The sequence below is a fragment of the Lactuca serriola genome, chromosome 9 (genome assembly GCF_051521515.1).
Source record: "Lactuca serriola cultivar US96UC23 chromosome 9, Lser_US96UC23_V15, whole genome shotgun sequence".
Classification (NCBI taxonomy): Eukaryota; Viridiplantae; Streptophyta; class Magnoliopsida; order Asterales; family Asteraceae; genus Lactuca; species Lactuca serriola.
Window position 1 is genome coordinate 188,390,562 of NC_136416.1, and position 26,457 is coordinate 188,417,018.

The 26,457-nt window shown below is 37.8% G+C and overlaps 1 protein-coding gene across 1 annotated transcript in view; it reads left to right on the plus strand.

The window, feature by feature from the left end:
* The first annotated feature begins 2,922 nt into the window (after nt 1-2,922).
* Nucleotides 2,923-26,457, plus strand: part of LOC145076384 (uncharacterized) — a 35,495-nt gene continuing 11,960 nt past the window's right edge. Inside the window, exon 1 of the mRNA XM_079022274.1 lies at nt 2,923-4,229. Within this exon, the coding sequence (XP_078878400.1) occupies nt 2,923-4,229 (1,307 nt within the window). The remainder of the gene's footprint in view (nt 4,230-26,457) is intronic.

Consider the following 26,457-nt stretch of genomic DNA (forward strand, 5'->3'; position numbering starts at 1 on the left):
AAATCGTCCCTCTCTCTCTCTTTGGGATCAAGAGCAGCCAAGGGGCTGTTTGGAGCTTAATTCTTGTTCATTTCCAGCCTTGATTCGTATTGGTATGAACCTCCTTATCCTTTCTTACAACTTGATTCATAACCTTGTTCTAGTTTTATGATTTCATCTTCACCTCTTCTCCTTCTTATTTTATTTGTAATTGTATGTTATACATCATCTCAAGATCCTATCTTCACCCCATATATGGTGGATGTTGGATCTAGGGGATTACATGTGGCAAAAGATCATGGAAACCCTAAAAGGGAGAATGATGATTTTATGTGCTTATGTTTATTTTCATGTTGATTATTATTACATCCTTGAGGCTAAATGAAATCCTAATGATCCCTAACCCTTTTTAGTACCACCATTATCATGGGGACTGAATTGGGATGATGAACACATCTTAAAATGTGTTTCAAAAGGAGAAGGATGGATAAGCCAAAAAGGAATCACGGGTGGCTACAATTCTGTTTTCCATCAGATCTGTAGTCATTTTGTAAAAATCATATCTGGAGCTCTAGAACTCAAACGGACCCCAAACCAGTTCCAAAAGTTCACAAATTGAGTTGGCTAACTTTCTTAAGAAGGCCAACCTCACTGATAAGGGCTTTATCTATGTGAAAGAATGACATCTTTGCTGTTAGGTCTGATCCGGGTCTATTCTGATATGTCATTTTGTTTTCATCATTTCTAAGGCTTGGAAAAGGATCCAGAGTGATTCCAAGTTTATATATGTTCCTTATATTATGAATTTAAGATCTGGAGAATATGGGGTGTTATTTCCAATTATAAATTGGTTAGAATGGATCCACACTCCAGGTCAGTGGGCAGTCACCAGCTTTTGCTAGTGCTGTGATTGTCCACAATGTGAATTTTATATCTGGAGTTTGAGAGATGCTTTTCATTCAATTCCAACTCTAAGAATTTCACTTGTATGTCCTTTACTTCTCTTAATTTTCTTTTGGACGAATTCTACTCACAAGTTGGGTAGAATTGGCCAACATCACTTGACTGTATTGTTGGAGACAGAAGTGATACACCATTTTGTAAAATTCATATTTAATTCATCTTTTGGAGTTAGAATGAGTTCTTTATAGTTATGGAATCCTGAGAAATCATAGTTTCCTATAAAATTTAGTTAAATCTATGTTTCTGTTTTAGATTTTGGAGTAAATCCGTTTTGAACAGCAGGTCTGTTTTAGAGACCTTGCTGTGATTACTCTTTTCTCAACTCATAGCTTCATTACTTCTCGTTTCTAACCTTTAGTCCTTCTTAGGCAAGGTTTTGAAGTTTGCTCAAGCTTGGTAGCATTATTTGATTGTTAGCCATCCTTAATACTCACTCAAGGTGAGTTCTCTCACACCGTTGTATTGATGATTGTGTTTGCTAGTTAGCTCGTGTGTGATTATTTGAATTTATTATAAAAGCATGCTATATAAGTATTGTTTTAATTCGTACATGTGCACTGTATGTAACTAATTATGGATATGGGGACACCACCAAAGGATACGGATTTACCGGTGCGGTGGGTAGGTAAGATCACCAACGTAATACTCTTCGTGAGGTGCGGTGATTAGGGCCAAATGATACGGGATCTTCCCGGTGCGGTTCAAACCTACAAGTCCTTCTTGTAATATAGACATTGATTCGTTCTTTGCCTTTATCATTATAATTGGAAAATGGATTAGGGCTAGTAAATATGAATGTTAGTACAATGTCTGTGTTTGAATTCACTAAGCTTCGTGCTTACGTTTTTCCCTTATAACTTTTCAGGTGCTAAGATTAAAGAGGCTAAGGCTTGACATGGAGCATCGGGACATCGCTACTAGTTATTTTGTTGGGACCTTATTATTATTATTACTTCCGCACTTATTTTATATGATTATTAAGTTGATGGATTATGTTATGACTATTTCAGTTGTTTTAATTTAACTTAAGATGGGTTTTAAAAGTTTAAAATTTTTGCAAAAAAAATTGGGTGTCACAAGTTGGTATCAGAGCCACAGTTTGAGGGAACTAGGCATTCTTGTGGATGTTCTAGACTCAAATTTGAGGCTCTATAAGAGTTTATTTTCTTTTTAAAATATTTTTCAAACTTTCTGAAGACTAGTAGTGAAAGATGTCGCGGTGTACCAGTCAGCCAGCCAAGTAAGCCTTATTTCTTATGTTAAATGTTTATGTTAAATTGTTGACGATGAATTGGATTCTACTAGCCTTAAAATATTAGATTACACACTTAGTTAGTGTTAACATGTGAGAGAGTTGTAAAATTAACGGCTATAGCGAACTGGAAATTTTGAAACTAGACGCGAATGCGAAATTGGAACTTGTGTGGAAGGTAGTAGAAGGGCCCCTACTATTTGAAACATCGGTGCCGGTTTCGAGTCGGGGCAAGGTTGAAAAATTTTCGGCAAGCTGAGTGTTTTGTCTTCCTAGAAATATCTAGACTGAATTGTTTCTAAGATTTTCCTTCTTCTGTGGATACCAATGGCTCCGCCTGCTCGACTTAATCAGCTCCAAATGGAGCAAGTTAGGGATATTGTCGTTGAGGAATTCAATAACGGTTTCAACGAACTAATCCCGGGTGTGACCAACGACATAATCAACCAATTCGGTGCTCTTCTGGATGAGCGGCGTTACTGTCTCTGCCTGTTCAGGATTCGGCATACTACTTCGAGAAGTTCAACAAGTGTAGCTCTCCTCTTTGGAATGGTGAATCCGACCCAGTTGCTACTAAGACCTGGGTGTCAGATGTTGAGGGCGCCTTCATAAGTGTTGGGTGTCCGAACTAGTACAAAGCAGTGATCGCCATGAATCAGCTGTGAAAAAGGGGAAAGACATAGTGGAACACCATCACCGCCCTATTGAACGAAGACTAAGTGAGGGCCATGTCTTGGGCCCAATTTGTGGAGAGGTTCGAGGCACAATATGTGCCTAAGGTGGAGCAGCAGCGGATGCAGCAAGAGTTCATGGCCTTACAGCAGACTACTGAATCCGTTAGTGACCTGTACGCCAAGTTCTTGGAGATGCTATCTTTTTGCCCCTCGTTTGTTGGGAACGCGGCCTGGTTAGTCAGCCGGTACACGACCATCCTACGTATCGAGATTCAGGAATTCGTTAGCATGCAGGAGTTCCCGACTCTATCCGCGATCATGGATGCAGCGAGGAGGAGGGAAATCGAGTTGCAGACCCAGACCAAGAGGAAGGCCAATGACACCTCCTCCAAGACATCCGGAGATGCCCAGAAAAAGCAAAAGCAGGGTGCTAAGTCAAGGTATGAGTACAGGCCGTCTTCAAGTCAGGGCGAGAAAAATCCGTTGATATGCTACAACTGTAAAAAGCCAGGGCATCATTGGAAGAATTGTAGGGCTCCCCCTGCGAGTGCAGTTCCTCATATTACTTCTGCAGTTCCCGTCTGCTATCACTGCAACGAGACCGGACACAAGAAGCCTGAATGCCCGAAGTTGAAGACTGGTAAAGGAGACAGGGGTACAAATCCTGCAATTGCATCATCCTCTAAGGGAACCACTATGGTGACACGAGGTCGTGCTCACCAGCTGACTGTGGAGGAGCCGGTGATTACAACGACACTGGCAGACACTTATTTGCTAGATTCCAAGCCCGATGTTGTTATGTTTGATAGCGGTGCTACCCATTCTTTTGTATCTCACACGTTTATTAATCGTTTGGGGCGTAGTATCGGAAAATTGGCTCACCCAATGGTTGTCGATGTTGTCGACAACCGCACTATTTCTGTCACCGATGTCTATCGGGGTTGCACTCTCGAGTTTTCTGGAGTTGAATTCCCTATTGATCTTATCCCTATTGCGATGCGAGAGCTCTGCGTTATCGTAGGCATGGATTGGCTTGATGCGTTTGATGCGGAAATCCACTGTCGTAAGAAGCAAGTTCGTGTTCGAAACCCTAGAGGTGGAGAACTTATTATTCAGGGGGACATTCCCCGCCTGGCTATGGCTTCTTGCTCTTCTGCTATAGCACTAGACGACGTTCCTATCATTTCCGACTTCAGCGATGTCTTTCCGGAGGAACTTCCTGGCTTGCCACCTGTTCGGCAAGTGGAGTTTCGCATTGATTTGGTGCCAGGTGCGACTCCGGTATCGAAATCTCCTTACTGCTTGGCACCACCTGAAATGAAAGAGCTCCAAGATCAACTTCAAGATCTAAGTGATAAAGGGTTTATACGGCCAAGCTGCTCGCCTTGGGGTGCTCCTATTCTCTTTGTGAAGAAGAAAGATGGATCCCAGCGAATGTGTAATGATTATAGGGAGCTAAACAAGCGCACGATAAAGAATAGGTACCCGTTGGCACGTATTGACGATCTTTTCGATCAGCTTCAGGGAGCATCTTGGTTTTCCAAGATTGATTTACGTTACGGTTACCATCAGATGCGGGTTCGTGAAGAAGACATTGAGAAAACAGCATTCCGTACTCACCCTCTAACATTGAGAAAACGGTATTAAGGTCGATCAAGCCAAGGTTAATGCGGTTAAACAATGGAAGATTCCAAAAATACCTTCTGAAATTCGCAGTTTCTTGGGTTTAGCCAGTTATTACCGGAGGTTCATTGAAAATTTCTCTAAAATCGCCTTACCACTCACCCGATTGACCAAGAAATCAATGAATTTCGTTTGGGGCCCGGAGCAGCAGCTGGCGTTTGATGAGCTAAGGAAACGATTGTGTGATGCTCCGATTTTGGCCTTACCTGATGGGGTTGAGGATATGGTGGTTTACTGTGATGCATCGCTTCAAAGTCTTGGTGTCGTGTTAATGCAAAGAGATAGGGTGATAGCCTATGCCTCCCGACAGCTGAAACCCCACGAACGAAACTACCCCACTCATGATTTGGAGCTTGGGGCTGTTGTTTTCTCTCTTAAGATTTGGAGATACTATCTCTATGGAGTGAAGTTTATCATATACACTGACCATAAGAGTCTAAAATATTTGTTCGAGCAGCGGGATTTGAATATGAGGCAGATCCGAGGGTTGGATATGGTAAAAGATTATGATTGTGAAATTCACTACCACCCCGGTAAAGCTAATGTGGTAGCTGATGCTCTCAGTCGTAAACAATCTGCCGAACCGATTCGAGCTAAGTGTCTCCGGATCATGATGGTGTCGTCTTTGTTAGATCTAATCCAGGACGCCCAAAAGACGGCAATACTGGAGGAAAACATCAGGCGTGAGAAGATTGGGAAAGAGTTGCCTAAGATGGAACGAGACGGGCGGGGTTTGCTCACTCGCTACGGTAGGGTTTGGGTCCCATATACCGGGGGAAATCAGAAAACCCTAATGGATGAGTCTCATAAGTCAAAATTTTCTATCCATCCTGGTGCTACTAAAATGTATCGGGACCTTCATGAGGCTTACTGGTGGCATGGAATGAAGAATGATGTGGCTCGATTTGTGGAAGAATGTATGACCTGTCGGAAGGTCAAGGCGGAACACCAGAAACCGCATGGGAAGTTGCAACCATTGGAGATTCCTGAATGGAAATGGGAGCATCTAACCATGGACTTCATTACAAAACTTCCTAGAACTGCCCGAGGATCAGATACGATATGGGTGATTGTTGATCGTTTGACTAAGAGTGCTCACTTTCTGGCTATAAAGGAGAGCTCATCGGCGGAGAAATTAGCCGAGATCTTTGTTCGGGAGATTGTCTCATTACATGGGGTGCCCGTTTCTATCGTCTCCGATCGAGACACCCGATTTACCTCTCGGTTCTGGAGGAAGTTTCAAGAGGAATTGGGCACACGATTACATTTTAGTACCACCTTCCATCCGCAGACAGACGGGCAGAGTGAGCGGACGATTCAGACCTTGGAGGACATGCTTAGGGCATGTGCGATTGATTTTGGGGGTAGTTGGGATGACCATCTACATCTAGCTGAGTTTTCTTATAACAACAGCTATCACTCGAGCATTAAAATGCCTCCGTATGAAGCCTTGTACGGGAGGAAGTGCAGGACGCCCGTTTGTTGGGGCGAGGTTGGGCAGAGGGTACTTGGGAGTACCGATATCGTGCTACAGACCACGGAGAAAATCCAAATGATTCGGGATCATTTGGTCACAGCGAGCAGTCGTCAGAAAAGTTATGCCGACAAAAGACACTCCAATCTTGAGTTCCAGGTGGGAGATTATGTGTTGCTTAAAGTTTCCCCCTGGAAAGGTGTGATTCGATTTCGGAAGCGGGGAAAGCTCGGACCCCGATTCATTGGACCCTACAAGGTCATAGCTCGTGTGGGGAAGGTGGCTTACCGTTTAGAGCTTCCTGACGAGCTTAGTCTAATTCATAATACGTTCCACGTGTCTCAGTTACGAAAATGCGTTGTTGATGAGACCGCTGTGATACCACTGGAGGACATACAAATTGACGAGCGTCTCAATTATGTTGAGAAACCAATCGCTATTTTAGAACGAAAGACGAAAGCTCTTCGCAACAAGACTATAAACCTGGTTAAAGTGCAGTGGCAACATAGGAAGGGTTCGGAATGGACTTGGGAACCGGAATGCAAGATGCGGGCTCATTATCCGGATCTGTTTCTAGGTGTTGACTTCGAGGACGAAGTCCGTTCTTAGTGGGGGAGAGTTGTAACGCCCCGGGTTTTCTCGGTACGTTTGGTTATTTTAATTTAATTATCCTTGTAACCTTGGGTTAATTTATTTAACCAATGTCTAATTTCTTATGTTATTGGACTCTTTTGATCATCTTGTAAACTCCTTTTATTGAAGTCCATGGGCTATGGGCCTATTTGCAAAGTCCATCTAGTTAATAGTACTTAATGTGTAAATTGAATCATTTGGAACACACACAAGGAAAACACTCTAAACCCTCCCTCTCTCTCAAAAATCGTCCCTCTCTCTCTCTTTGGGATCAAGAGCAGCCAAGGGGCTGTTTGGAGCTTAATTCTTGTTCATTTCCAGCCTTGATTCGTATTGGTATGAACCTCCTTATCCTTTCTTACAACTTGATTCATAACCTTGTTCTAGTTTTATGATTTCATCTTCACCTCTTCTCCTTCTTATTTTATTTGTAATTGTATGTTATACATCATCTCAAGATCCTATCTTCACCCCATATATGGTGGATGATGGATCTAGGGGATTACATGTGGCAAAAGATCATGGAAACCCTAAAAGGGAGAATGATGATTTTATGTGCTTATGTTTATTTTCATGTTGATTATTATTACATCCTTGAGGCTAAATGAAATCCTAATGATCCCTAACCCTTTTTAGTACCACCATTATCATGGGTACTGAATTGGGATGATGAACACATCTTAAAATGTGTTTCAAAAGGAGAAGGATGGATAAGCCAAAAAGGAATCACGGGTGGCTACAATTCTGTTTTCCATCAGATCTGTAGTCATTTTGTAAAAATCATATCTGGAGCTCTAGAACTCAAACGGACCCCAAACCAGTTCCAAAAGTTCACAAATTGAGTTGGCTAACTTTCTTAAGAAGGCCAACCTCACTGATAAGGGCTTTATCTATGTGAAAGAATGACATCTTTGCTGTTAGGTCTGATCCGGGTCTATTCTGATATGTCATTTTGTTTTTATCATTTCTAAGGCTTGGAAAAGGATCCAGAGTGATTCCAAGTTTATATATGTTCCTTATATTATGAATTTAAGATCTGGAGAATATGGGGTGTTATTTCCAATTATAAATTGGTTAGAATGGATCCACACTCCAGGTCAGTGGGCAGTCACCAGCTTTTGCTAGTGCTGTGATTGTCCACAATGTGAATTTTATATCTGGAGTTTGAGAGATGCTTTTCATTCAATTCCAACTCTAAGAATTTCACTTGTATGTCCTTTACTTCTCTTAATTTTCTTTTGGACGAATTCTACTCACAAGTTGGGTAGAATTGGCCAACATCACTTGACTGTATTGTTGGAGACAGAAGTGATACACCATTTTGTAAAATTCATATTTAATTCATCTTTTGGAGTTAGAATGAGTTCTTTATAGTTATGGAATCCTGAGAAATCATAGTTTCCTATAAAATTTAGTTAAATCTATGTTTCTGTTTTAGATTTTGGAGTAAATCCGTTTTGAACAGCAGGTCTGTTTTAGAGACCTTGCTGTGATTACTCTTTTCTCAACTCATAGCTTTATTACTTCTCGTTTCTAACCTTTAGTCCTTCTTAGGCAAGGTTTTGAAGTTTGCTCAAGCTTGGTAGCATTATTTGATTGTTAGCCATCCTTAATACTCACTCAAGGTGAGTTCTCTCACACCGTTGTATTGATGATTGTGTTTGCTAGTTAGCTCGTGTGTGATTATTTGAATTTATTATAAAAGCATGCTATATAAGTATTGTTTTAATTCGTACATGTGCACTGTATGTAACTAATTATGGATATGGGGACACCACCAAAGGATACGGATTTACCGGTGCGGTGGGTAGGTAAGATCACCAACGTAATACTCTTCGTGAGGTGCGGTGATTAGGGCCAAATGATACGGGATCTTCCCGGTGCGGTTCAAACCTACAAGTCCTTCTTGTAATATAGACATTGATTCGTTCTTTGCCTTTATCATTATAATTGGAAAATGGATTAGGGCTAGTAAATATGAATGTTAGTACAATGTCTGTGTTTGAATTCACTAAGCTTCGTGCTTACGTTTTTCCCTTATAACTTTTCAGGTGCTAAGATTAAAGAGGCTAAGGCTTGACATGGAGCATCGGGACATCGCTACTAGTTATTTTGTTGGGACCTTATTATTATTATTACTTCCGCACTTATTTTATATGATTATTAAGTTGATGGATTATGTTATGACTATTTCAGTTGTTTTAATTTAACTTAAGATGGGTTTTAAAAGTTTAAAATTTTTGCAAAAAAAATTGGGTGTCACACATGTGATTATGCCAATCACGTAATGTGATTTTGTTAAACTAGTAATGTAATAAACTCACTATGTATTTCATGATAATTCTAATATAAATATGAGCTTTCATACATACTTTATTGTATAAATCAAAGTATACGTCCATACGATTCCAAAAATATAGAGAACATCTAAATCTGATTTCGCATGAAGAAGTTATGATAAACCGGACACTATAAAATCTCTATAACATAAGGAACTTAAAATTGGCTTAGAATTAGCTATTTGAGTCTAAAATAGAGTTGTAGTGCTCATAAATACCTACGCGTGGATATAAAGAACATCAAAAAGGAGTTCGTATGCAAAAGTTACGACCTTCCGAAGTTACAGCTGTCTGAGTGCACGACACGTGTCAGAAACCCTAATCTGACTGGACTCACGATGTGAGCCTAAAAAATCATGACGTGAGGAGTTAAACCGCCTCATTTTTCATCTAGAAGTCTACAGAACGATAACCTAAAAGCTCACGACGTGTGCAAGGTTTTCTCACGACGTGAGGACGCTGCAGGACACGAATCGGGGCTAGAAAACACGCGTTAAAGCTATGGGATAACTCTTACCATAATTCACGATGTGAAGCTATCATTTCTCACGTCGTGAGGGCCAAAATCAGCCTATAAACAGCCATTTCGACCCCAAGGCTCATTACACCATTTCTACTTTCCTCCTCTCTCTTTTGCTGAAGCCGTTTCGCTTCCCGAGCCCCGACGACCTCGTACCGCTGACCGTTTCTGCTTAGATTACATAAAATCACGCTGCTAAGGTGAGTTTCACAGCCCCACTTTCTAATATTTTCGGGGGAAAACGCATGCTAAATATTATATATACGTTATTATTATGTCTATATGATAGTATATCAGTATCAACGTAGATAGTTATAATAACCGGGATATAGTTATTTCGTATCTGTAAGTATACAACTATCGTAAAGTTGTTAGCATGTTATTGTTATAGTAGTATACTAATGTAGATCTTGAGTTATACTTAGGATTCTATATATATGTTGTGTGCGATATAGTTCCAGAGTTATACTCGGAAGTTCTATATGTTAATTGATAAGTATGTAGTTATTTTGGTTTTATGTCAAGATAAAACCAGGTATGTTATATGTTATTGTTATTGGTTTTATGTCAAGATAAAACCTGGTTTTAATTCTAATTATAGCTGTTGTACTGCTGCAAGGTGTGATCCTTGTACTACTGCAAGTTGTAATCCTTGTACTACCGTAAGCTGTAATCCTTGTACTACCGCAATGTGTAATCCTTGTACTACCGCAAGGTGTGATCCTTGTACTACCGCAATGTGTAATCCTTGTACTACCGCAAGGTGTGATCCTTGTAATAATAATAAGAGGTATAAAACTAAGTCATACAGTCGCAGCTACGGACTCATGGTAGCATAACTTTAGAAGCATTATACTTTGTCGATATACAAGTATGAATGTTAAGTATAAGTTTCCCAAACACTTATACTCTAAGTATAAGAATCTAGTAGGTATATTACTTTTATAATAAGTAGACCACTATACCTATCCTAGTTACTCGTATAGAATTGAAATAAGATTTATACGTAGCAACTTGGTTTGTATGGAATTACAAACATTTATATTTATAATATATGAGACTTATTGGTATATACTTATTTGGTAAGTAAAACATTATACCTAGGATATATAGACTAAATTTTTGAGAGTCAAAATGATACTTTCAAAATTATACTTTTGAAACTTGGAAAATGTATTATTTTTATATGGAGTCAAAACCTGTGAACTCACCAACTTTATGTTGACGTATTTTTAAATGCATGTGTTTTCAGGAAGTTGATAACTATGATACGAGAAATGACGTTACACTGCCCGGTGTTTTCGCCGACGGCCGGGGTGTGACATCTTTGCCACGAAGAGTCCTTCTTCTATTCGATGTCTGATGAAATGGTATTTTCTATCGATGTGTATGGATCTCACGTGATCCCTTGGTTCCTTAGCTAAGGCAACTGCACTTTCACTATCACAGAAAATCTCCATAGGCTCCTTTAGAGTAGTTACTAATCCAAGGTCTCCAATGAAGTTCTTCAGCCATATTGCCTCCTTTGCTGCCTCGCTTGCTGCTATATACTCTGATTCAAAATCAGCCACTGTCTCCTGCTTGGAACTTTTCCAAGTAATTGCTCCCCCGTTTAAGGTACAGACCCAGCGGGACTGAGAGCGAAAATTATCCCTATCAGTCTGGAAGCTAGCATCATTATACCCTACTACTCTCAAGTCATGATTCCCACCGAAGGTAAGGACCCAATCCTTAGTCCTCCACAGATACTTGAGAATGTTCTTTACCGCAGTCCAGTGAGCCTTCCGAGGGTTCCCCTGATATCTGCTGACCATGCTCAAAGCAAAAGCCACATCAGGACGAGTACAAGTCATAGCATACATGATCGAGCCTATAGTGGAAGCATACGGTACTCGATTAATCTAATCTATCTCAGCCTCTGTACTCGGGATTTGAGTCTTACGCAGTTTGGCGTTACTCTGGATTGGTAAATCTCCTTTCTTGGAATCCTACATGCTGAACCTATTCAACACCTTATCCAAGTAAGTACTCTTACTTAGTCCAATTAGTATTTTACTCCTTTCTCCTAATATCCTTAACCCTAGGATATAGGCAGCTTCCCCAAGGTCCTTCATAGCAAAGCACTTCCCAAGCCAGGACTTAACCTCCTGCAAGGTTGGGATGTCATTTCCTATGAGTAGTATGCCATCCACATATAGTAACAAAAAGCTAACTATACTCCCACTAGCTCTGACATATACATAGGACTCATCTTCGCTTCTCAAGAAGCCAAACTCTTTGACCTTTTCATCGAAACAAAGAATCCAACTACGAGATGCTTGTTTCAATCCATAAATGGATCTCTCAAGCTTGTACACTCTATTAAGGTACTTTGTACTGACAAAACCCTCTGGCTATACCATGTAAACATCCTCAACCAACTTTCCATTAAGGAAAGCGGTTTTGACATCCATTTTCCATATTTCATAATCATGAAATACAACAATAGCTAGCATAACCCTAATAGACTTAATCTTCGCTACTGGTGAGAAGGTTTCATCATAATCAATACCCTAAGTCTGAGTAAAACCCTTCACGACTAGTCGCACCTTATAAGTGTGCACCTTTCCATCCGTGTCGGTCTTCTTCTTGAAGATCCATTTGCACCCGACTGTCTTACGGCCTGGTACATTGTCAACCAAGTTCCAAACTTGATTGTCATACATGGACTGTTTCTCGCTGTCCATAGCCTCCTTCCATTTTGCAGACTCCGGGCCTGCCATGGCTTCTCTAAAGCTGTTAGGTTCATCCAAATTTACCAGTGTACTATCACTGATAAATGTATCACCTTCCGTAGTAATATGGAATCCATAATAATAGTCAGGTGTGTTCCTAACCCTAGTGGAACGCCTTGGAGGTACAGACTCGTCAGCTGGCTCAATAGGAGTATCCTTCTCAGGTTGGTTGCTAGTGTCTGAGGTTCCTTCACCACTTGATTCTTGAATTTTCTCAAGATCAATTTACCCCTCACTGTTTCCTTGGCTTATAAATTCTCTCTAGCGAAAGACCCCTCTCTTTGCCACAAAGACCACATTCTCACTGGGTTTGTAGAAGAGGTAACCAAAGGATTTCTTCGGGTAGCCGATGAAAATACACCTCTCACTTCGAGGTTCGATCTTATCATGAGTCTCGCGTGTCATGAAAGCCTCGCAACCCTAAATCTTGATGTGGTCCAAATTGGCAACTTTGCCAGTCCACATCTCATGAGGTGTTTTGGCAATCTTCTTGGTAAGGACTAGATTAAGGATATGGGCGACAGTCTCTAAGGAATACCCCCAAAATTAGATTGGTAGCGAAGCTCGACTCATCATGGGATGGACCATGTCCAACAAAGTCTGTTTACGCCTCTTAGCCACACCATTTAACTGTGGTGTCCTCGGAGATGTCAATTGTGAGACAATCCCACATTCATTAAGATAGTCGAGGAACTCTGTACTAAGATACTCACCACCTCGATCAGATCGGAGCATCTTAATGTTCCTGCCCAATTGATTCTCTACTTTGTGTTTAAACTCTTTAAACCTTTCAAAAGTCTCTGACTTATGCTTGATTAAGTAGACATAACCATATCTACTATAATCATCAGTAAAATTCAGATAATAGCGATTAGCATCCCTTGTGGCGATTTTGAAGGGTCCACATACATCAGTATGTATAAGGTCCAACAAACCCTCACCCCTTGCACATGTACCAGTGAAGGGTGATTTTTTCATTTTCCTAAGTAAACAAGATTCACAACTATCATCCGACTTTAGGTCAAATGACTCTAAAATTCATCCTTTTGGAGTTGTCCTATGAGTTTCTTGCTTACATGTCTAAGACGACAATGCCACAATGATGCTTTATCCAAGCTAGTAGAAGAATCAATACACAACACATTATTTCCTAGGTTATCTACAACCAACACAGTTTCATACACAACATCACAAGGTAATGCTTTAAAATAAAGAACATTATTAAAGAAATCATTAATACCACCACATTCATTATCAAAAGAAAAGGTAAACCCTTTTTTGTACAAACCGTGAAAAGAAATAATATTTCTTGCCATTTCTGACGAGTAACAATATTTATTCAAATCTAACTTTAACCCACTACTTATCAACAAAGTATAAACTCCAATCTTGGTAACAGGTGAAGCCTTCCAATTCCCCATGATCAGGTTTATCTTCCCGTGCTCCACATCCTCACTTCTTCTTAGGCCCTGCAAATCAGAACATATGTGAATACCACAACCTATATCAATGACCCAAGAGTTAGAATATGGTGAGTTATTAGACAATATAGTGTAAATACCTGCATAGGATGGTTTCACTTTCCCACCCTTGACATCCTGCAAGTACTTTGGGCAGTTTCGCTTCCAGTGCCCCTTATTTTGGCAATAGAAGCAGTCAACATCCTTAGGGTTGGTAGAAGGAGTAATAGAACCACTTTTGGTTACACTTGATGAGGAGCCTTCAAGAGACTTTCCCTTGGTACCCTTTAAAGGGGTCTTCCTCTTCTTCCCTTTGCCTTGCCCGATAGCCAAAACAGGGGTTGCTGTAGGAGTAAGAGTAGTAACAACCGACTTACCTTTCAGACCACTTTCGGCGGTCTTCAAAAGTCCCTGAAGCTTGCTGAGTGTGACCTCCTCCTTGTTCATGTGGTAGGTCATTCGGAATTGGTCATAACAAGGAGGTAAGGAGCAAAATGATGTCAATTTCAAACTCCTCGGGGAAGTTCACATTTAATTTCAGCTAACGGTCCAAAAACCTTTTCATTTTCTGCATGTGGCCCGTGATCGGTTCACCATCCTTCATTCGGGTTGTTATCATGGAGTAGGTTATTTTATACCGCTCTTGACGAGCACTCTGATGGTACCACTCCATCAAGTCCTGGTGTATTTCAAAAGGGTAAAAGTCCTCATAGGACTTTTGGACCTCGACTGTCATAGTGGCCAGCATGATAGATGCCACCTTGGTGGCATCTCTCTCGTGTGTCCTGAAGTCAGCGATCTCCTGAGGAGTAGCATTAGACTCATCGAGTTCCTTAAGCTCCTTGTCGAGGATATATTCCTTTTCCTCGTAAGGATTGACCATCCTGGTGTTTAGGATCCAGTCATTGAAGTTGGAACCATCGAAGATGAGTCTCCCACAAAGGTTCATGAGAGAGAAGGAGCCGGTAGGGTTTGAGCCAGAAGCAACATTGTTGGAAGACTTCTGAAAAGGAAGAAAGATAAGTTTAGATTAGATATACAGAGTCCTTAATAAGACACCCAAATGTAATATTAAGGCTAGGATCCAACACAATATATTATAACTTAGAAAAGGGATGCCGTAATCTAAGCTATAACATATTTGAAGGTAGGAGAATGACGATTCACCAATTTCCACCATGAAAACGAAATAAATTATTAGGTTTTAATTGTTTTTGAAATTCCTAGATTCTTTTGAGATTCATTGAAATTTTCATTGGCATGTTTCCATCTTGATTGTGCCCTTCAAGTTTTGTGATTGGGATTTAGAGGATCACAAAACAAGGTGTGAATAACCATGCTAATTCACTTGGTACCCTTAATATTATCACCTAATATATGTGTCGGTTAACCACACGTGCTCCACCGATCTGTGATAAACATTAAGACACCCTTTGTTATCCTTACTAGTCCAAGTTAGTGTGCCGGTTAACCACACACGCTCCACCAACAACTTGGTAAGGTACAAAGTGTGAATTTCATGGGTTAGAACCATATTCACATTTTACTAAAGTAACTAAGATTGGGAATTTATAAAACATTTAGTTACTTTATAATAATCATTATTCTTTTAATGAGAATTAAAGTCATTGTCCTACCCGTTCGGCTAACGACCCTCCACCGATCAAGGAAGCGGTGGGTGAAAGTGGACACTCATTAAGCTGTCATTTTATAGGCAACAACCTTATACCCCCTTATAGACCGACTTTGTGAATGAGGCCTACTAACGGTAAAGCGACTTGATCTTATACATATATATAAATATTAACCATTAATCTTATAATAGTATAAGGGTTGAATTTTAACTTTTAAAACTATAAGGGTTGGAATTAAAGTATTCTTAAATGTGTGCTTCCAAAACTTGAGGGCAAGTTTTGAAACTATTCAAAACTTTTCATTTCATAACTTATGAGTTAATTGTTCATAAAAGTGAAGACTCTTCATTTTATGTAACTTATGTGTTTTTTAAATGGACATTAAAAGATGTGACTTTTGGTAATCCATAACCTGAGGACAAATTATTGATTCCATTAAAACACATAATGATCAAGAATTAATCATTAAACAATTTTGCAAATAATTCTTATGATCTAACAATAAACTCATAAGAACATGAAAACCATATCAACAACTTCAAGAATCATAAAACACATACAATACTTGAAAATTTGATAATAGCCATTGTAAATGGATTAGCATAACCATTACACCATCTAAAACAAGTTTTACTAGACCAAAACAGTTTAGGGTAATGTTTCTAGTCCATTTCCAACAACAAAAGTCGAAAAACTGCACTCTGAGCCTCCTACTCGTCGAGTGCAAGAACCTACTGGACGAGTAGGATGAATTTACACTGGGAATCGTCGAGTCCCCCCATGGACTCGGCGAGTCCACTGTCCAGACAACACAATTTTTCGATTTTTCAACAAGTTTGCATCAAATATTAACAAAACAAGCCTAGGATCTGATACCACTGAAGGGTTTTGAGCATTCTAACACTCTTAAGGTGTACATGCAACCCTAGAAACCTTCGATCTATGTTTTACTGTGATACATGCAAATTTGATTTTCCAAGGTTCTTAACCTATCTAGCATGGCATGGGGAACATGGAATGTAAAAGCTAGTAAGAAAAACATACGTTTCTTGTTGCTTGAATTCCTTGAGAACTTTGTGAGCCTAGCACCCCAATTGTGATGCCTCAAATGTTTCACACAACACCACAACTCTTGGAATAACTTTGAGGGAAATGCACACACACTCAAAATCGGCTAGCCCTCTTGTTCTCTTCTTAGGGGCCGATTTTGCTTGGTATAAGGTTCCTTTTATACTGTGTCATAGGTAGGGTTACACCATGTAAACCCTAATTGACATGGCTTTTCATTTATAGGATCCATGGATTCAAAACCACCATGGAGAATCCATGGGGCATCTTATGGGTTTTAGCCCAACTCAATAAACCATGGATCATAAGCCCACTATTTAAGAATGAATGATTTACACAATCAACCCCATAGATTTAATTAGTCTCCTTTTGATCACCAAATTAATTCCAAATTAATTCTTGATCAATACTAACTAAATAGTATTATTAATATATTAGAACTTATAATATATTAATAAACCATAAGTGTCCTTTCTCTTATTATTTTCTACCCAAGTGTCATGATGCCATGAAACCCAAATGGACCATGCCAAACTGGGTCAAGTACATACCAGAAATAGTTATGGACTTAGACACCTTATCCAACAATAAATTTGAAGCAATGGTGGGACCCTTGATGGAAAGAAATTAAGAATGAACAAGTTCTGTGCATAAGAGTTTAGATTTGTCCCAAACATTATCTTATGATTTTGGTTATAATTATGGCTATGACAAATTCACATGGATGAGAGCACATACACCATAAAATCTAAGTGTCATAAGGTTTCTCTCAATTTCATGAAAATGATTGTGAGGAAACGCTTTCACTAAGATAGATTTTAAGGAGATAGAAATTGTGATAATTGCATTCTCAAATGCGATTATGATTACGACATCCCTCTTCATAGTTCGAATTGTGAGATTTGGCAATTAGTTTAAACATTTAAGACTTATTGCTATAAGTGCTGAAATTGTTTAGACACACATATGAGCTATCTAAGGAAATGTGTATGAGTTTAAGAAGCTTAGATAAAGTCTTATCGAAGCATCTAGTATTAGAAATATGAACTTAAGAAATTCAATAAGCATTGTTTTCTTGAAATTCAGCTGATTTCTGAATACATGTCAAAGCTAGTGGGAGCATAAATGTTATGCTGGTATGTATATAATCATCATGCATAGTGGGAGCATGATTATTATTTTAAGTGTTGCAAGTTAGCAATATTAATTATAGAAAACAAAAGTTTTAGTTTTAAAAGTTGCAGAGGTTGAATAGCTGTCTTGTTATAATTAAGGGAATGAATATTATACTTCGTTTCTAAATCTAAAAGCTTAGATCGAGAAATTTTAATTGAATTTAGTCGAAGGAAATATATGGATGTTATTTTGAAAAAGATTCAACATAAAGGAATTCTATATATGGCAATATTATAGTAAGAAACTGGTAAAGTATCATGTTTTTCAAGATGAATCGTGTCCCATACGCTTCGGGTATAGGATCGATTGCATTTGCTATAATTATTGACCGTTCTAAAATTTTTCAAATGCCTAGGGCATTAAGAGGGAAAAGGACTAGAACCGGAATTGACTAAGTTAATTAAACAACTGTCAAGGATGATCTAAGGTTCGCCAAGGATTGGTCTCTTGTGAGCAGTTGGATGTATAGTAATGGATGAGTCATATTGACATTATTATCAATAGATAGGAATCTATTTAGAATGAGTTGTCATATGGCAAGTATGGAAATGTTTCCATATTGGGATTTGGACGTTACGAATTTATATCTAGATTAGAAACTTTTATGCAAGAAGGATGTTCAAAGGAATGTACTTTGAATATGAGACTTCACATCTATGGAATTGTCTTGTAACACTCTCCAATAGAGAAATTTGTAATTTCATTGGCAAAGTCTTGGTGACTTTGGCTCTATGACATTACAAAAGGATCATTACATAAAATGTTAGAATCTAACATATACTATTAGTGGCGAGAACTTTATGGTCTTACACTAACGATAAGGATTAGGAGTTGTGAAATGAGTATCATTGGAAATGTGTTCAATTTATCTATTTCACATAGTAAGGACCATAGGTAAACATAGTGTGCATGCTTGGAGCATGGGACAACTGTTGTTATAATTCGAGTAATAAGTTTATTACCCAAAACATTATATAATGAATAATGAGTAATCAATATGGTGATTAAATAAATGAGTTTTATTTATACTCAAACGTTTGGGGCCATTTAGGATTAGTATTATTCTTGTGTTTCACTTTGCATGTTTTGACTTCCCGAATAGTAAAATTATTCAAACCATCCACAATCGATCATACTTTGGAAGTAGGTATGAAAGAAGACTATCATGAATCCGTCTGTAGATTGTCTAAAGTGTTTAGCCATATCACACGTTTGCTGCAGAGTTCATGAGTGCTGCTATAAGATTAGAGTATTGGATTAAACCTATGCTCACTTGGATTGCTTCATGGATTTTATCACGAGTGATTGGTGAGACGATAATATCTTATATTCTTGAAACCGAGATGTGTGAGTTGTATTCTGCAAGTCGGTTGCACATTGATAATATGTAAACGCACTAGTAACTTGGTGTTATAAAACATATTATTGTGTGTGATTTGATTAGTAGGTACAAGCAAGCATTTGAGTCGAAGTTTATCCGTTCCTTTTACCCAAAGTGGGAGAAAAGCGATATCTGTGTTGGATAAGGTGTCTAAGTCCATAACTTATTTGGTATATACTTGACCCGACTCGGCATGGTCCATTTGGGTTGCATTTCATCCAAACTATTTATGGATAATTTTATGAGAGTTATACACATATGTTTATTAATATATTATAAGTTATAATATATTATTATGAAGTCATGTTATTTAATTAGTCTTAGTCTTAAATTAATTATCAATTAATTTAGAGATTAAAAGGAAGACTAATTAGATTGTGGGCTATTGGTATTATATAGTGTGGGCTAACACTCATTTGTTAATGGGCTAGGCTTATATGGAAGTCCATGGATGATCCATGGAGCTTTTAACCCATGGATCCTTGGAAAGGAAAGGTCATGGGTTATTAGGGTTTCACCCTAATCATGTACACTATATAAGCATGCTTATGTTGCATGAAATAGCCACTAGTGGCACTAGTTGTGTGAGACTTGTGTGTGGCCGAAAATTACAAGTGTGTGTACACTCTCTAAAGTTTTCCAAGAGTTTGTGGTGATTTGTGATTCCATTTGAGGCATTCACACTATTGGTGCTTGGCCCTCAAACTCCTTAGGAATCAAACTCATCATCAAAAGGTATGTAATCTCATCTAATTCTTTTATGTTTAAAAGTACCCCATGCCATGTTAGATAGGTTATGAACCTTGGAAAAATTATTATTTTGCATGTATTTAGACAAACATAGATCCAAGGTTTATTAGGGTTGCATGCACACTTAGGAAGTGTTAGATTGCTCAAAACCCAACAGTGGTATCAGAGCCTAGGCTTGTTTTCTTGAATACTTGATGCAAATTGCTGAAAATAGAAGATTTTATGCTGTCTGCACAGCGGACTCGCCGAGTCCATGAAGGGACTCGACGAGTCCAAGGCAAAACTCATCCAACTCGGCGAGTTGGTTCATGCACTCGACGAGTTGGACCCCCAGACAGCATATCTTCGAGTTTTGGTGCTGGAATTGGTCTAGAATCATTACCTTAAATTGTTTTGGACTCATAAAACATGTTTTTGATGTGGTAATGATGATGGTGGACTAATTTCAAAGTTACAATCAAAATTTCAAGTTTATATGTGTTCATATGATTCTTGAAATTGTTGATGTGGATGTTCATGTTCATATGAGTTTTGTTAGATCATAGGAATTATTTGCAAAGTGTTTGTTAGTTAATTCTTGATCTTAATGTGTTTTAATGGAATTCTTAATTTGTCCTCAAGTTATGGAATTCCAAGAGTTTTTCTTTTAAATGTTTTTTAAGAAGTTGTAGGTTACATTTTCTTGAAGAGTTTTTCCCATAAATGTTTTATGGACTCCATAATTTGTCCTCAAGTTATGGATTTCCAAGAGACTCTTCATTAAAAGCTTTAAAACACTTAATTAAAACTCATAAGTTATGATTATCCAAAAGTTTATGAATTGTTCAAAACTTGCCCTCAAGTTTTGGAATTTGTAAAGTCTCACACAAACTTTAATTCCATACCCTAGAAGTTTTAAAAGTTAAAATTCTACCCTTATAATATTATAAGATTAATGGTTAATTGTTATATATATGTATAAGAACAAGTCGTTTTACCGTTAGTAGGCCTCATTCACGAAGCCGGTCTATAAGGTGGGTATAAGGTTGTTGCCTATAAAATGACAACTTAATGGGTGTCCACTCTCACCCACCGCTTGCTTGACTGGCGGAGGGTCGTTAGCCGAACGGGTAGGACAATGCCTTTAAATTCTCATTAAAAGTATAATGATTATTATAAAGTAACTAAATGTTTTATTTAATTCCCAATCTTAGTTACTTTAGAAAAAATGTGAATTTGGTGCTAGCCCATGGAATTCACACTTTGTACCTTACCAAGTCGTTGGTGGAGCGTGTGTGGTTAACCGGCACACTAAATTAGACTAGTAAGGATCACGAAGGGTGACTTAATGTTTGTCATAGATCAATGGAGCGTGTGTGGTTAACCGGCACATTGATTAGGTGATAATATTAAGGGTACCAAGTGAATTGGTATGGTTATTCACACCTTGTTTTGTGATCCTCGGCATCGCAGTCACAAAATTTGAGAGGGCACGCCCGAGATTGAAACATGCCATTGAAAAGTTCAATGAATCTCAAAAGATCTAGGAATTTAAAATCCAATAAAAACCTAATAAATTATTTCGTTTTTCATGGTGGAAATTGGTGAATCGTCATTCGTCTACCTTCAAATATTTTATAGCTTGGATTACGGCATCCCTCTTCCAAATTATAAAATATTGTGTTGGGTCCTAGCCTTAATATTTCATATTGGGTGTTATATTAAGGACTTTGAATCAACTAACTTGATTTTCTCCCATTATAGATGTCTGGTTCAGACAACTATGATCTTCCCAAATCTCTTGAAGATGGTGTCCCTCAACATCATGCTTCACTTCCTCTACCTCCTCCAATTAGTCTCCCTCACCCACAGGTTCTTGAAAAGTTTAAAGTCACTCAATCCCTATTGGCAAGCATAGTCTATGTGTGCTCACATCTTGGAGATAAAGTCACATATTGACAAACCGGGAGAGTTGGGTGTCAAAGTCCCGTGAAAGTTAGATGTTCAATCACTTTCTTAGTAACATAGTGAGTCTCTTTGGGACTACTATGAGACGGACTATGACATGACCCTTAATGATGTTATCTATTTGCTTGGTGTTGTGGAATCAGCAATGATTTGGAACACCAATAAAGAAAATTTGATTAAAGGAACAACTTCCCAAGTCTACATGGACATTGACAATGGTAGCATTGGATATCTAGAAAAGGATTTCTCTTCCCAATGGAAAGGGATCGGCCATAGTCAACTCGGTTGACCAAATGGTAAAGAGAAAGGCTAAGTCTGAGATAGTCTCATGTGCCATTACCAAAGGGTCCATGTGTTTTGTTGCCAAAGGAAAGGGCATTGGTTGCGAAGCTGCCCTATTCGCCTGAAAGGTCATAAGGTTGATCAAGTCAAGAGGTTTGACTCTACTTCGGGTAAAGTCCACTGTCTAACTCTATTAAGTTCCTATTGGAGATTCTTATTACATAATGTGAATGGGTCACATGTTGATGTTTTAAGAATCAAAGAAAAGATAGGAAGCTTAAAATAAGTATACGTTGATTCTGATTGCGAAGGTGGGTTTCGATCGCATGGTTCGGTAATCAGAATTTTGAGCTATTGCTTAAATATATTGCTTATGAATAGATAACAATAAGGTTTTCATGTGGATTGTAAGGATAAGTTTTTCCGCAAAGTTTTAAAATAAAAAAAAGGGTTTTTAATTTTATTTATTTTAAAAAATATCCTTATAATGGCATCTGTGGAAAATTGTTGCTTATATGTTTCCAGTAATAGCAATATTGGAAAGTGGATTTGATTCTTTCATTTGTGGTAGTGTCTGAATTTACCAAATGAATAAAGTTTTCAACACCCAAGTTTCAATTGGATAGAAACTTGGAATCATACAAGTTGTATTGTATGAATGAGAATTTTCATCTTTGAAAATTAGGACTAATTCTTTGATCACATGTATATGTGAGTCAATTGAAGGACTAAGGAATTAGGTACACTGGGTGTGCGCTGGTTAAGGTCCACCACAAAGATTGATTTGTCATGATTTGCTAAAGATTAGTAAATATGATTATACTTATGAGGTTAAGTATAATTCTGTAACATTGGAAAGGTTACAATGTATGACAAAACAAATGAGAAGAATCAAATTAGGCAGAAAGATAAAAGTTTCTCAAATCTGAAAGGATGGGAGAGTACTTTAGTATCATATTTCATGATCATCTTAATGATTATGAAACCATATCACAAATTCATGCTCTAAGGACGTCTTAGTGCATTGTTATGGCTAAGAAGAGAGGTCATGAATTGTTGGATTGGTTAAAATCAAGAAAATGAGTCATACTTCATTCCAAAACAATTCTTAGAGTCATACTCCAAGATTGTAACCTTGAGTGACTTAAAGGAAGATTTATTAACACTAGTCAAATGTAAGAGTAAAATGTTTTCTACTCTTGTACATTTGAGACTGGTAAGTTATGATGTCTTGGATGAGACAAAGACCAACTAAGACCAATTGTGTGAAGTGTTAGTCTTGACAAGAATCCGCATTGTCCCTTGAATATTTGTTTTGTCAAGGAATGGTTCTTGACTGGGGAATCTTATATGTCAAGGGGACAGTGGGAGCCTTAAAGATCCTGAAAAAGTTTCAAGATTTAATCAAGAGTAAAACCTGTAATTTATCACTAGCACACGACTTAAGGTTTGCAACCTATCGTGTTGACATAATTCTTATTTCTATACCTACTTCAAATAAGTTGAATTTGCATGTGAGTTATCAGAGTTCAACTTGGAAGCATTGGTGGGCCTTGTGCTACCAAGGTGACAAGAAACTAAGATTGAACAAGTTTAATCCATGTAAGGCTGAATTTGTCACTAACCTTATCTTGTGATTATGGTTTTGACAAATTCACATGGATAGGAACTCATACACTATAAAATCTAAGTGTCATAAGGTTTCTCTCCGATTCATGAAAATGATGGTGAGTAAACGCTTTCACTAAGTAGATTTTACGTAGATATCATTTGTGTTATTTGCATTTTCAAAAGTCGTTAGTGGAGCGCGTGTGGTTAACCGACACACTAACATGGACTTGTGAGAAATGGCAAATGCCTAAGCATTTGAGACTATGATTACGGCATCCCTTTTCATAGTTCTGAAAATTGTTTAGAGACACATGTGAGCTATCTAATAAAGGGTGTATGAATCTAAATTTCAGAAGTCCAACAGATTTCTGGAAATATGTCAGAGCTAGTGGGAGCATAAGTGTTATGCTGATAATCGTCATGTTAGTGGGAGCATGATTATTACATTTAGTGTTGCAAGTTAGCAATGTTAATTATAGAAAACAAAGTTTCAATTCGTGAAGTTGCAGGGGTTGAAAAGTTGTTTTGCTATAATTAAGGGAGAGGAAATTATACTTCGTTTCAATTCTAAAGCTTAGATTGAAATTTTAATCATCTTTAGTCAAGAATATATATATATATATATATATATATATATATATATATATATATATATATATATATATATATATATATGAATTTTATGTTGGAATGGTTCAACTTGAAGAAATTTTATATATATTGCGTTTACAAAATTCGATTATGATTACGACATCCCTCTTCATAGTTAAATTTTGAAAACATGGCAAATAAAAAATATAGTAGCAAAAGACTTGTCTAGTATCATGTCTTTATGTCAAACATCATGAGTCGTGTCCCATATGCTTCGGATATAGGATCGATTGCATGTGCTATAATATTCATCTTTTCAAAATTTTCCAAATGCTTAAGGCATTGAGAAGGGAAAAGTCTAGAACTGGATATGACTAAAGTGATTAAGCAATTGTCGAGGACAATCTGAGGTTCGCCAAAGATTGGTTGCTCAGGGAAAGTTGGAAGTATGATGTAAGTTGTCGAAAAGGACCATATTGACATATTCTGAAAAGAAGTAACTCTTGTTCGAAAATGATAGTCAAAATGGGACTATGGAAATGTCTCCATAGGTGGAAGTTATTCAATCTATGTAAGATTAGAAAACCTTAATGCAAGAAGGATGTTCAAAGCAATGTACTTTGAATATGAGACTTCCGTTCCATAGAGGTTGACCTTCTTTGGAATACTCTGTAATGACTGGTGACAAGGTTTTGGTGACTTTGTGCATAATCATTACACGAGGAACATTGCATAAAAGTTTAAAATCTAACAGATTTTTTGGTAAATGATAGGAATCGGGGATTCTCACATTTACAATAAGGATTTGGGATTGTGAAATGAGTATCAATGGAATCATGTTCAATTGATCCACATCACAATGTAAGGATCATAGTGTGCATACTTGGAGTATGGCATAACTATTGTTTTAGAAAAACAAAGTGTACATGCCAGGAGCATGGGATGACTGTTGTTTTTATTCAAGTCTTAAGTTGATTGTTTGAAACATTATACAATGAATAATGTGTAATCAATATGGTGATAAATAAAAGGTGGTTCTATTTATATTCAAAAGGGTTCTGAGACCATATTGGATTCGATTATTATTGTGTTTCACTTTGCATGTTTTGACATCCAAAATAGCTAGGTTATTCTTTCCGAGTGACTAAGTTATTTAAACACTCCACGGTCGTTCATATGTTGGAAGTAGGTATGAATCAAGACTGTCATGAATCGAGTTTGTAGATGGCTAAATGGGTTTAGTCATAGCAATGGTTTCTACAACATTCATGAGTGCTCATAAGTTATGAGTATTGGAATAAACCCACGCTCACTTGTATCACTTCATGGAATTTATCTCGAGTGATCGTGAGACGGTAATATCATATAAATCTTCAAACCTAGAGATATGAGTTGTTACCTATGATTTGGTTGTGCATTGATTGCACGTAAACGCATCAGTAACTTGATGTTATAAAACGTGCCTTTGTGTACAATTCAACAAGTAGTAGAACAAGCATATGAGTCGAAGTTTATCTGTTCCTTCTAGAAATAGAAGCGATATCTGGGCCCCTTGATGATTTGGTGTGACCTATGTACCAGCCGGTCAGAACTAAATTGATGTGTTCGATTAAGTTCTTTGTCAAACAAATCGGAAATTGGGAAACAAACTGCTGGACAATTAGTACGATGTTGTTCCATGTATTTGTCCGGCTGATATCATGAGAACAGAGGATTATATGATCACTTATCTAAAATGGCGCTTCATAGTTCAACAGAGTTTTCGAGAGCTACGATTGCTGGTTGGTTCCTGAAGTAACATACACAAATATAGTTATTAGACTTATCTAAGTGGGAGTCTGTTGGATAAGGTGTCTAAGTCCATAACTTATTTGGTATATACTTGATCCGACCCGGCATGGTCCATTTGGGTTGCATTTCATCCAAACTATTTATGGATAATTTTATGAGAGTTGTACACATATGTTTATTAATATATTATAAGTTATAATATATTATTATGAAGTCATGTTATTTAATTAGTCTTAGTCTTAAATTAATTATCAATTAATTTAGAGATTAAAAGGAAGACTAATTAGATTGTGGTCTATTGGTATTATATAGTGTGGGCTAACACTCATTTGTTAATGGGCTAGGCTTATATGGAAGTCCATGGATGATCCATGGAGCTTTTAACCCATGGATCCTTGGAAAAGGAAAGGTCATGGGTTATTAGGGTTTCACCCTAATCATGTACACTATATAAGCATGCTTATGTTGCATGAAA